At 47.6% G+C, this 13,155-nt stretch overlaps 1 protein-coding gene across 9 annotated transcripts in view; it reads left to right on the top strand.

Moving 5' to 3' along the window:
- Window positions 1-12,502, top strand: part of LOC118236420 (disks large homolog 4) — a 68,147-nt gene extending 55,645 nt beyond the window's left edge. For 7 of the 9 annotated variants that reach the window (XM_035434788.1, XM_035434787.1, XM_035434785.1 and 4 more), the window contains 7 exons: window positions 323-353; window positions 495-542; window positions 697-798; window positions 1,227-1,399; window positions 1,736-1,848; window positions 2,061-2,152; window positions 2,563-5,727. In XM_035434788.1, the coding sequence (XP_035290679.1) occupies window positions 323-353; window positions 495-542; window positions 697-798; window positions 1,227-1,399; window positions 1,736-1,848; window positions 2,061-2,152; window positions 2,563-2,669 (666 nt within the window). In that variant the 3' untranslated portion in view covers window positions 2,670-5,727. Of the gene's footprint in view, window positions 1-322; window positions 354-494; window positions 543-696; window positions 799-1,226; window positions 1,400-1,735; window positions 1,849-2,060; window positions 2,153-2,562; window positions 5,728-12,485 lie in introns of those variants that run through there. The other 2 variants (XR_004767034.1, XR_004767033.1) reach the window with 2 other exon arrangements.
- The last annotated feature ends 653 nt before the right edge of the window (window positions 12,503-13,155 follow it).

Here is a 13,155-nt window from a genome sequence, read left to right as displayed (position 1 = left end):
AGGTTATCTGTATTTACAGAGCGACTTTTACTGACTTGGTCGGGGGGTGTGGTGGGGGGGCGGGGGGGGGGTAGTAAACATGGTGATAAAATGGCCGACAGTATGCTGGGGCCTCCCTGCCCTCATTAGAAAAGTCCTCAGCCTTCATTTCTGTCTTTCTGCTGCAGTGTAATCAAACCCACAACTGCGTAAATCTACCTGCCTGAGCACTACCTGTGCGTGTGTTCTCTGTGGGGTTTAATGCCGTCTCTACAGACCATCTTTCACTATCTGTCTTTCACTAACTATCTTTCCCGGACTCCATCTTTCACTCTCTGTGCAGGACCGGAGTCGGGACAGTCTAGGATCTCAAGGTAAAGGCTCGCCTTCATTCAGACTCTGCTAAAGCAGTGTTGTGGTCCTGCAGGAACACAGCATCTGCAGGTTTACTCCAGTCCTGCAGGGGGCGCTGTGTCGGCAGGTTGGGCTGGTTTAATCTGTGTCTTTATTTCCAGGGAGAGATGACTCCATACAGAGCTATGAGACAGTGACACAAGTGGAAGGTGAATTCAGTTTCCTTTTTACGAATATTGTTTTAGAAAAACAAAAACAATGTTATTCCTTAAAAGGGAACATTTGTGCCTTTAATATTCAGTGCATATCTTCTCTCCCATCTGCCTCTTCCTGTCCTCCACTTCTCTCCGCCCCCTCCCCCAGTACATTATGCGAGGCCGATCATAATTTTGGGTCCAACGAAGGACAGGGTGAATGATGACCTGCTTTCCGAATTTCCCGACAAGTTCGGGTCCTGCGTTCCCCGTAAGTCTCTATCACCCCAAAACAGTGACACAGCAAAGATAAAACAGCATCAAAGATACACTGACACAGCTAATATATACTGATACAACAAAGATAACACACAATTCCAACAAAGATAACACACTCATACAACAAAGATAGCACACTAATCCAACAAAGATACACTGACACAGCGAATATATACTGATACAACAAAGATCACTCTCTAATACAACAACGATTACACACTAATACAGCAAAGATATCACAATAATACAACAAAGATACACTGACGTAGCAGATATATACTGATGCAACTAAGATAACGCACGATTCCAACAAAGATAACACACTCATACAACAAAGATAACACACTAATGCAACAAAGATACACAAAGAATTATAAGCATAGATACAGTAACATGCTGACTGCTGATTGGTTGATGCAGACACCACGCGGCCAAAGCGGGAGTACGAGGTGGATGGGCGGGACTACCACTTCGTGTCGTCACGGGAACAGATGGAGAAGGACATCCAGAGCCACCGCTTCATCGAGGCCGGGCAGTACAACAGCCACTTGTACGGCACCAGCGTCCAGAGCGTCCGGGAGGTGGCCGAACAGGTAAGGGGGTGGCGCAAGGTGGGCAAACAGGTGAAGGGGTTGTGTTGAGTCACGTGTTGAGTTTTCAGCTGTGCAAAAGTAAAAATCACAAGTTTCATTCTACTGTTCCCATACCTTGGAGGGCACTGGAGATTGTGTAGTTATGTATGAAGTGGTTATACATTATGTAGCTGTATGTGAAATTGATATAAATTATGTAGCTATATACGATAATTATAAATTATATAGCTATGTATGAAATAATTATGAATAATAGAATTTTTATAAAATGGTTATGAATTATATAGCTATATATGAAATTTCTCTCTCTCCCCTCCCCCCCCCCCCCCGGAGCAGCAGGGGAAGCACTGTATCCTGGACGTCTCAGCTAACGCAGTGCGACGGCTACAGGCGGCGCAGCTGCACCCCATCGCCATCTTCATCCGGCCCAGATCGCTGCAGAACGTGCTGTGAGTCCCCCCACCCCCCACCGTCCCCCCCACCGTCCCCCATCCCCCCCACCCCCCCCCCCCCCAACCGCCTGCCCGACCGCCATCGCCTTGGAGACAAAACCCAGCGTATTGCGGCTGTCTTCGGTTAAAAATCGCCTGTGTTCCTATGGTGACTCTTTGGTTGCCATGGAGATGACCTCTCGACCTGTGTTTGTCATCACCCCCGACAGAGAGATCAACCCGCGGCTGACGGACGAGCAGGCTCGGAAGGCCCTGGACCGCGCCATCAAGCTGGAGCAGGACTTCATCGAGTGCTTCTCAGGTGAGACGCTGCCCCCCTGTGGTCTGGAGGGCATTCTGCACCCTTTTGCCTAAAACGTGGCTGACAGGTGAGGCCTTTCCTGGCTAATTAACAGGCCTGCCCTGCTGTCTGCTTTAGAGTCGCCTGTTAAAGCCCAGCAAGTCAACTCATGACCACAGTCAGCAACGACAGGAACATCCTGATACTCAGGCTAACACTCTCCTGTCAATCATCCATAATATCCTCCTCTTTTCATAGAGCGACTCTGCATGCAGCAGACTTATGCCTGAGTGTTCGATTATTGATATTGCTAACAGAAGGCCACGGGTGGTGTGCAAAGGATTCTGGGAGACAAGGAAATTGAAGGGTATAGTGAAAAGGGGAGGGGACACAAGGACTAACTGCCCCCCCTCTCTCTCTCCTCCGTACAGCCATTGTGGAAGGGGAGAGCTTTGAGGAGGTGTACCACAAGGTGAAGTCTGCCATCGAGGAGCATTCTGGGCCTTACATCTGGATACCCACCAGGGGGAGACTGTGAGGCAGCCCCTTCTGCATTCATACCTGTGCACTTAGAGACGCAGAGGGGGAGAGGGAGCGAGGGAGCAAGGGAGAGAGAGAGAGCTGCTTCCTGTGCTCTGGGACCGAGGCGACCCTCCTCCTCCTGCCTGCATCCCTCTCTTCTCTCCTCCTCCCTGCACACAGACGCCTTTCCACTGCAATCTGAGGGAGACGATGGAGGAGTGGGAGAGAGGGAGAGAGAAAGAGAGAGAGAGAGAGAGAGAAAGGGGGAGAGAGGGGGAGGCTTGGTAATAAGCACAGGAAAACAAATGCCTCCCCATACTATCCGCTCTTCTTCCTCTTTCTCTCTTCCCCCATCTCTCTGAGGCTCTCATCTTTCCTTCCATCTTTCCTTTTTTCTCTGGATCTCTCCTTCTCTTCCTCCCTCCCTCCACGTCTCCTGGCTCCCCTGCAGAGCAGCACACTGTAACACCAGAGACGGAGTCGGTCTGAGGAGGAATCCTTTCTTTCTTTGCACTTCTCCTCTTCTCTTGCTCCCCCGCTCCCTCCTTCCCTCTCTCTCTCTCTCTGAAAGGACAGAGACGGAAAGAGAGAGAGAGATTGCGTTGCTGGACAGGACTGCTGAATGCAACGCAGCCACCGCCAGGACTAACTTGTATGATAGAAAAACAAATTGAATTGTTATTGAACTGTGAAAAATATATATTGATAACAATAATAATAATAATCTAAATATCTATATCAAATGAACTGATGTTTCTATAAAGGGGGAAAACACAGCCACTGAAATTCTCTCAATCGCCAACAACCAAACAGTTTTTTTTCAGAACGCCTGGAAAAAAAGATTTTTTTTCTTTTTTTTTTTGGTTTTGGAAAAGAGGAGACCTTTTCCTGCTGAATTATGTGCATGCGTTCTCAAAACCCGACGACCACAACGACAGGGCACTGAGGACAGACAGACAGACACTCCCATAAAGGGAGAGAAAAAGAAAATGGATGAAGAAAGGATGGTGATAAAGGAGTAGAAGTGAGGGATGGAATCATCATATCATTGCATCACGTGACAGAGAAAAGGGAAAAAGAGAGTTGAAGACGAAAGCTCAAAGAAATAATCAGAAAAGGCTTTACCTCAGTTTCTTTCTCTCTCTTTCTGTCTTTCTGTCTCTCTCTCTTTCTTTCTCTCTCTCTGCTGTAACTCAAATGGAACCTTCTTGTGACTTCTCCACGTTTGTCTGTTAGGTCTGTCCATTCCCCTGCCCAGTTTGGCATTAAGATGCTTTCGTCAAGTAATTATAGGGGGTTTTAAAAAACTACATTACCCATGCTCCTCGGGTTCTGACAATCCAATGACATCATGCAGCGGTATACATTGGATTCACCCGATGCCACTTCCTGTATTTGCTGCCACTCGAGGGCTTGGCCTGTGCTTGAAAGGTCATGTGGACTAAAAGATTCGCTAGGTCACAGCGGAGCCAAAATGGCCGCGAGCAGTAACTTCCCTGTCTCTCCTTCCCTCTTATCTCTCTGCTCCCTCTGCTTCTTCACAGAAGAACGGGACATTCAGACCGTACATTAGAGATAAAAGACAAATGTAAAAATGAAATATCATCTATATTTTTTAACAAACTGACAGATTCTAACAGGACTATAAATTTTGTTTAACGGCTTCACATTATTCTTTTGGAATGAATGTTTCTTCTTTTTTTTTAAGCGTTATTAATTTATTTATTTATTTTACATTGAGTTTTTCTTCTGATTGGCTGATTGTTCTTGAGGTTTTATTGTGCGTTGGGCTTGGCTCTAAAAATGTTTAATAGCAATCAAAATCACACTGCAATATAATTAGAAAAAAAAGAATTTTTTTATGCTGTAGCAAAGTGTTTTTTTTTTTGTTTGTTTATTTGACAAGTTCAGAGGGAAATCTGTCAGGTCTTGCACTTCCTGTCGGTGGCCATCTTGAAGCCGAACCAAAAAGGAAAACCGTGAGATGGAATGACGTCACACGGACTGTGGACTTCTAAAACTTAGCGGGGAGGGGCCGGGGAAGCTTTGTTATTCAACAGGCGTTAATATTAATACCGGCAGAATCCTCGGCATTCCGGACCGCTAACGGAAGGGCGCGATGCCACGCGGACAGAGATGCCGCCAGCCCTCTCTGGATCGTCGTGGTTACCGGGAGAAAATCCGTTTGAACCGGTGAATTATTCATCATTTGGCCCAAATGAATTTTTACAGGAAGCGCAGATGTCTGGCTAAGCCGGTTCACATATTTTTTTTCCTCAAAGGAAGGTTTTAGTTATTTTAATTTTTTATTTTTTAAACGTCCAAACTGCCGCAGGCTTTAAAGGAAGCTAAACAAGAGAGGGCTCTGACTTAACTTTGACCTTTGACCCTTGACCCTTAAAACCAGAACCTGAGGGACTCTTACAATGACTCACAGGGATGGAGAGACTGTAGGCTGCACACAAACCAAGCTGCTGAAAAAAACAAGCGGGTCAGGTCTCCTGGTTTGTGTGTGTGTGTGTGTGTGCGTGCATGAGAGTGTGAGAGAGAGTGTGTGTGTCTGTGTCTTTGTGTGTGTGTGTGTGTGTGTGTGTGTGTGTCTAGGAACACCCAGTCTGTGATGTCATGGCTAACAGCTTTGACCAACAGATTCCGAAGGTGTTTCTGTTCACTTATTAACTTGAAAGTGTTTACAACAGTGGTGTCAAACCAAATGTGAAGGGGGCCGCAGTGTCTGTGGGCTTTTGTGGTTTCCTTTCAATCAGCTGCCAATTGAGGTCTTGTAGAATCATTAGCTAATGACTTAAATGAATCACTTGTGCTGAGAACACCACAAAAACTAGCAGACACTGCGGCTGTCCAGGACTGGAGGTTGACACCTGTGGTTTACAAGGTCAGTGACCCTCCATCTGCAGCTAGGGGGCAGTGCTGAGTCATTGGAGAGGCCCTGATGATAGTGTGTGCGTGTGTGTGGGTGGGCGTAGCAAGAAGATGCCACAGGATCTTGAATTTCAAAGGTTTACACTAATAGTGCAAGAGAGGAGAGAAATGATGTACCTTTTATGTACTTTATGTATGTTTGTGAACATATATTCTGGAGAAGGAGTTAGAGTTAGGGAGTGAGTGAGAAAATGAACACACAAGTGCATATACCTGCATATACCTGCATATATGGCTTGCATCCCCAGTGATTCCCCAGTGAGTCCTGGCACATGAGCGGTGTACATGAAAAGTGCATATTTATTAATTTATCGGCCCAGTTATTTTTCACTATTTATTTTCACAAGTAGGTTTCGGGTTGTTGGAGATGGACCATTTTTTTGTCGCATTACGTCTGTGATGTAGAAGTGTTGAGGCAGATCAGGTGAGAGTGTGCGGAGGTGTTTCAGATCAGGTGAGAGTGTACAGAGGTGTTTCAGGGACAGGTTACAGAGAGGCTGGTGTACTGGCCACAGGGCTCAGTCCATCACAACCCGAGATCTGGGCTCTAAGCCTCTGGATCCAGGAGGAGCTGGATCCAGTCCCTTGACCGGAGTGTCTGTCAGGGTCAAAGTTCATGCAGTGGGACGAAGCTTACATTGGTGCGCACACACACACACACATGCAAACATGCACATCCATGCCCTGACACACACATCCATGCAAACAAACAAACACACACACACACACACACACACACACACACACACACACACACACACACACACACACACACACACACACACACACACACACACACACACACACACACACACACACATGCGACACACAGATATATATATATATCCTCACGCGCATGCACACTAGTTTAAGATGAAAGGGGCTTTAACTGTTTCGGTTAAAATTTACAGTTATTTGTTTTTACAAATGCTGTTATTTATGTTCCGTTACCTGTGTTTCAGGGGAATCTGTATTATCAAATTCCTTGATCATGAAGTATGTACTAGTTTTTATTATAATGAATAAAAGTGAAATTAAAGAGAAGTGAATAACTTGTCTTGCAAAAAAGAGATTTAACAATGACGACGACAGATTACAAATGTTTTATCGCTTGTTGTAAATTAGCTACAAAATGAAATAAATAATATTTAACAAAGCTGTTTTGAAAAATTGGTCCTTGGAAGTGACTTCTTGGCAGGTTTGTGCGTGTGCGTGTGTGTGTTTGTGTGTGTGTGTATGTTTGTGTGTGTGTGTGTTACAATGTGATTTTTTTGTTTTCACATTTTCCTGAGTTTAGGTGAAAAACAGGAAAGTACATATGTTGTAGCATGCTGAGGCCACAAGGGGGCACTTGTGTTCCAAATACTAAAGCTTCTTTTCCCAGAATTTTGTATCCGTAGAATACAGTAGTCTTGTCATATTGCTCTCTCTCTCTCTCTCTCTCTCTCTCTCTCTCTCTCTCAAGGTCTTTTTTTTTCTTTCAGTATAGATTCCTTCCTTTTTCTGTTCCACATTTTTACTTTTTCTGACTGAAAAATCTCTTGTTCTCTCTCTTTCTCTCTCACACACTCTCTCTCTGTCTTTCTAACACCCATGGGAGACCCACCCTTTCCCGAGGAGGAAACTGCACAAAGGCACTTCCTCTCCTGGCCGTATGCGTCATGGGGTACTAATGTGTGTCTGGGACAGAGGGCAAGACAGACACTGCTCTTTGTCGTGTGTGTGCGTGCGTGCGTGCGTGCGAGCGTGTTAATGCCTGCATTGTGTTGTTCGTGCATTTTCGTATGCATAGTTGGCATGTCTTTTGTTGTAAGTGGTTAGATTTGATCCTAAGAGGGAAGTAGAGAATCCAACAGCAGTTTGTAGCAGCATTCAGGATAAGATTCTTATGCTAGAGAGGGTAAAAAGAGTGTGTGTCTGTGTGTGCGTGTGTGTGAGAGGGGGTGTGTGTGAGAGGGAGAGTGTGCGTGTGTGTGAGAGAGGGTGTGTGTGTGAAAGGGAGAGAGTGTGTGTGTGTATGCGTGTGTGTGAGAGAGTGTGTGTGAGAGGGAGAGTGTATGTGTGTGCGTGTGACAGTGTGTACGCTTGCTTGTCCTTACTGTATTTGCCAAAGTGCTGCAGGTCCCCACAGGTACAGCTGCATCATTCTACATAAAACAAGCCTGTAATGGCAATACATGTCCCTGTGATTCACTTTACATCTCACACAAACACAAACACACACACACACACACTCTCACACACACTCTCACACAAACACACACACACACACACTCTCACACAAACACACACACGCACGCAGGAACACATGCTCATGCACGGTGGTAGAGGGATCCCTCACAAATCTGGCAGCACAGCCACACTGTCGTGTCTCCGACAGTTTGATCGCTACAGAAAAATGAAATTGGCTCAGCGACTACAAAATCAGTAGTTCTGTTGTGAACTTTTACTTAAGTATCTTGTAGCCCACGCTCATCTTGACTCATCCACAATCAGCACTGGAATAATTTACGGGCATACGTGTGACAGGCTAGCGGCTGTAGCGGCTCGTTTGATTACAGTGACCCGGCAGCCAGAAGCAGCTCAGTATTGCTTTTTTATGGCTGTGAGCGATGGATTCATAAGATGAAATAGCTGAGTTTGGTGGAGGTCTGACAGAAAGACCTGCTCCCACAGCACCTGCAGCGCCGGACAGGGCAGGCACATGATCAGGCTAATCATTTAAATCGTTTGTTGACGTTGGATTTAAAAAAGAAACGATCTGTTATTACGTCGGTGATTAATGGCGTGTCCACGTTAAATCGCGTTTGGTGCTTTGACAGCACAATAACTGCAGTGCCAATTAGGTTAGGAAATCGGAAAAGCATTTGCTTGGGTTCGGTTGCCCCCTAATATAAACGCACAGTGCACAGGCTCACGACACACACTCACACACTCACACTCACACACACACTCACACGTGCACTACACACACTCACACACACACTCACACTCACACACACACTCACACGTGCACTACACACACTCACACACACACTCACACTCACACACACACTCACACGTGCACTACACACACTCACACACACACTCACACTCACACACACACTCACACGCGCACTCACAGGCGCACTACTCACACTCACACGCACACTCACACGCGCACACACATTCGCTCACAAGCAGCAAAATCAGATCGGGAGACAGACTGCGAGAGAAAAAGTGTGTGTGTGTGTGTGTGCGCGCGTGTGTGTGTTTGTGTGAGTGTGTGAGTGTGTATTTGTGTGTGTGTGTACACATGTCCATGCGTGTGTGTGTGTGTGTGTGTGCACACGTCTATGCGTGTGTGTGTGTGTGTGTGTGTGTGTGTAAGCAGGATGTACAAAAGGCAAGCAGGATTTCACAAGAAGGTTTTTCCGATGTCGTTTTTCAGAAGCCTGAAACCTCAGGCCCAGCATAATAATAACCATAATAACCTGCCTACCCCTGACAACTGTTGGCAAAAAAACACTTCTTGAGTTATCAAAAATAGAATCATTACAAATCTCCATTACACATCTCTACAGGGAGAGGAGCAGAGAGGAGGGAGAGGAGCTTATCTCTACAGGAGGAGCAGAGAGGAGCTTATCTCTACAGGAGGAGCAGAGCAGAGAGGAGCTTATCTCTACAGGAGGAGCAGAGAGGAGCTTATCTCTACAGGAGAAGCAGAGCAGAGAGGAGCTTATCTCTGCAGGAGGAAGAGCAGAGAGGAGCTTATCTCTGCAGGAAGAGCAGAGAGGAGCTTATCTCTACAGGAGGAGCAGAGAGGAGAGGAGCTTATCTCTACAGGAGGAGCAGAGAGGAGAGAGGAGCTTATCTCTACAGGAGGAGCAGAGAGGAGAGAGGAGCTTATCTCTGCAGGAGGAGCAGAGAGGAGCTTATCTCTACAGGAGGAGCAGAGAGGAGCTTATCTCTACAGGAGGAGCAGAGAGGAGAGGAGCTTATCTCTACAGGAGGAGCAGAGAGGAGCTTATCTCTGCAGGAGGAGCAGAGCAGAGAGGAGCTTATCTCTGCAGGAGGAGCAGAGCAGAGAGGAGCTTATCTCTGCAGGAGGAGCAGAGCAGAGAGGAGCTTATCTCTGCAGGAGGAGCAGAGCAGAGAGGAGCTTATCTCTACAGGAGGAGCAGAGAGGAGCTTAACTCTGCAGGAGGAGCAGAGCAGAGAGGAGCTTATCTCTACAGGAGGAGCAGAGCAGAGAGGAGCTTATCTCTGCAGGAGGAGCAGAGCAGAGAGGAGCTTATCTCTACAGGAGGAGCAGAGAGGAGAGAGGAGCTTATCTCTGCAGGAGGAGCAGAGCAGAGAGGAGCTTATCTCTGCAGGAGGAGCAGAGCAGAGAGGAGCTTATCTCTACAGGAGGAGCAGAGAGGAGCTTATCTCTGCAGGAGGAGCAGAGCAGAGAGGAGCTTATCTCTGCAGGAGGAGCAGAGAGGAGCTTATCTCTGCAGGAGGAGCAGAGCAGAGAGGAGCTTATCTCTGCAGGAGGAGCAGAGCAGAGAGGAGCTTATCTCTGCAGGAGGAGCAGAGCAGAGAGGAGCTTATCTCTGCAGGAGGAGCAGAGCAGAGAGGAGCTTATCTCTGCAGGAGGAGCAGAGAGGAGAGAGGAGCTTATCTCTACAGGAGGAGCAGAGCAGAGAGGAGCTTATCTCTGCAGGAGGAGCGGAGCAGAGAGGAGCTTATCTCTACAGGAGGAGCAGAGAGGAGCTTAACTCTGCAGGAGGAGCAGAGCAGAGAGGAGCTTATCTCTGCAGGAGGAGCAGAGAGGAGCTTATCTCTACAGGAGGAGCAGAGCAGAGAGGAGCTTATCTCTGCAGGAGGAGCAGAGAGGAGCTTATCTCTACAGGAGGAGCAGAGCAGAGAGGAGCTTATCTCTACAGGAGGAGCAGAGCAGAGAGGAGCTTATCTCTGCAGGAGGAGCAGAGCAGAGAGGAGCTTATCTCTACAGGAGGAGCAGAGCAGAGAGGAGCTTATCTCTGCAGGAGGAGCAGAGAGGAGAGAGGAGCTTATCTCTACAGGAGGAGCAGAGAGGAGCTTATCTCTGCAGGAGGAGCAGAGCAGAGAGGAGCTTATCTCTGCAGGAGGAGCAGAGAGGAGCTTATCTCTGCAGGAGGAGCAGAGCAGAGAGGAGCTTATCTCTGCAGGAGGAGCAGAGCAGAGAGGAGCTTATCTCTACAGGAGGAGCAGAGAGGAGCTTATCTCTACAGGAGGAGCAGAGCAGAGAGGAGCTTATCTCTGCAGGAGGAGCGGAGCAGAGAGGAGCTTATCTCTGCAGGAGGAGCAGAGCAGAGAGGAGCTTATCTCTGCAGGAGGAGCGGAGCAGAGAGGAGCTTATCTCTACAGGAGGAGCAGAGCAGAGAGGAGCTTATCTCTACAGGAGGAGCAGAGAGGAGCTTATCTCTGCAGGAGGAGCAGAGAGGAGAGAGGAGCTTATCTCTACAGGAGGAGCAGAGAGGAGCTTATCTCTGCAGGAGGAGCGGAGCAGAGAGGAGCTTATCTCTGCAGGAGGAGCAGAGCAGAGAGGAGCTTATCTCTACAGGAGGAGCAGAGAGGAGCTTATCTCTGCAGGAGGAGCAGAGCAGAGAGGAGCTTATCTCTGCAGGAGGAGCAGAGCAGAGAGGAGCTTATCTCTACAGGAGGAGCAGAGCAGAGAGGAGCTTATCTCTGCAGGAGGAGCGGAGCAGAGAGGAGCTTATCTCTGCAGGAGGAGCGGAGCAGAGAGGAGCTTATCTCTACAGGAGGAGCAGAGCAGAGAGGAGCTTATCTCTACAGGAGGAGCAGAGCAGAGAGGAGCTTATCTCTGCAGGAGGAGCAGAGAGGAGCTTATCTCTACAGGAGGAGCAGAGAGGAGCTTATCTCTACAGGAGGAGCAGAGAGGAGCTTAACTCTGCAGGAGGAGCAGAGCAGAGAGGAGCTTATCTCTGCAGGAGGAGCAGAGAGGAGCTTATCTCTGCAGGAGGAGCAGAGCAGAGAGGAGCTTATCTCTGCAGGAGGAGCAGAGAGGAGCTTATCTCTACAGGAGGAGCAGAGAGGAGCTTATCTCTACAGGAGGAGCAGAGCAGAGAGGAGCTTATCTCTACAGGAGGAGCAGAGCAGAGAGGAGCTTATCTCTGCAGGAGGAGCAGAGAGGAGCTTATCTCTGCAGGAGGAGCAGAGCAGAGAGGAGCTTATCTCTACAGGAGGAGCAGAGAGGAGCTTATCTCTGCAGGAGGAGCAGAGCAGAGAGGAGCTTATCTCTACAGGAGCAGAAGCAGGCAGCTGCAATTACGGTCAATTAGAGACGCCACTGGCCTCACGTCCTCTCCCAGATAATTACACACAGCTCACATCCCCTCTCAATTATACACACCAGCAAATACATAATCACTGTGAGGATATGCCTGTGTATACAGCCAACAATAACAGGTGTGTGTGTGTGAGAGTGTGTTGTGTACGTGTGTGCGTGAGTGAGTGAGTGAGTGTGACAGAGGGGAGAGTGTGTGTGTGTGTGTGTGTGTGTGTGTGTGTGAGAGAGAGAAAGAGAGAGTGTGTGTGTGTCTACGTGTGTGTTAGTGAGTGTGACAGAGAGCAGAGTCTTATTCGACATGTTGCTGTGTAGCAGTGTTTTTGTGTTCCGGTGTGGCCAAAGCTTGTCTAATTCAAGCAGGTCTATGAAAGGCGGGAGGGAGGGAGGAGAAAAGGGAAAGCAAACAGGTCTTTGAAGGTGAAGAAATGAATGGAGCGAGTGATGACGGCGATGGCAATGAAAAGATAAAGCCAGAAAATAAAAAGAAGAAAACCAGGGAAGAATTTTATTTGCACTTGAGCTTTTAACAGAGAAGCTGAGAAACTGAAAATGGGAAAAGTTAAAAATGAACAGATTAGAGAGAGAGAGAGAGAGAGAGAGAGAAAGCAAGAGAACGATTGCCGGAGTGAATACACATGAAATGACCTTGCTTCATGTAAATTCCTTCTAGAAATGTTGTTCTTGTGTGTGTGTGTGTGAGAGTGTGTGTGTGTGTGTGTGAGAGAGAGTGTGTGTGTGTGTGTGAGAGTGTGTGTGTGTGTGTGTGTGTGAGAGAGTGTGTGTGTGTGTGTGTGAGAGTGTGTGTGAGTGTGTGTGTGTGAGAGTGTGTGTGTGTGTGAGAGTGTGTGTGTGTGTGTGTGTGTGAGAGTGTGAGTGTGTGTGTGTGTATGTGAGAGTGTGTGTGTGTGAGAGAGAGAGTGTGTGTGTGTGTGTGTGTTCAGCCACCCCATTACCAGTTTATCTCTTGTTTTATGCTTCTTGCGGATGTATTTGTAAAGCCCTAATTCAGGAGAGCAAGCAGGGCGCAGAATAAAAGTATCTAATCAGCCAGCGCAGCCGCAACAGGCAGAAGGCATCACGGAGTGATCTTATCCCATTAACGCCAGTTAATTAAAGCGATAACAAAAGCAATCAGGGTGCCCAAGCCTCATTGGCTGATGAAGCCGTCATTTATTCCCGGGTGAAAGGTGCTTTGGGTAACGAAGTGAACCCCTTTTTGAATTTAGGCCCCGTTTTCAAACTGATT

This window comes from Anguilla anguilla, chromosome 9, assembly GCF_013347855.1.
Source record: "Anguilla anguilla isolate fAngAng1 chromosome 9, fAngAng1.pri, whole genome shotgun sequence".
In the NCBI taxonomy this organism is placed as follows: Eukaryota; Metazoa; Chordata; class Actinopteri; order Anguilliformes; family Anguillidae; genus Anguilla; species Anguilla anguilla.
Note: the sequence above shows the minus strand (reverse complement) of the source record. Positions and strands in the feature narration are given on the sequence as shown.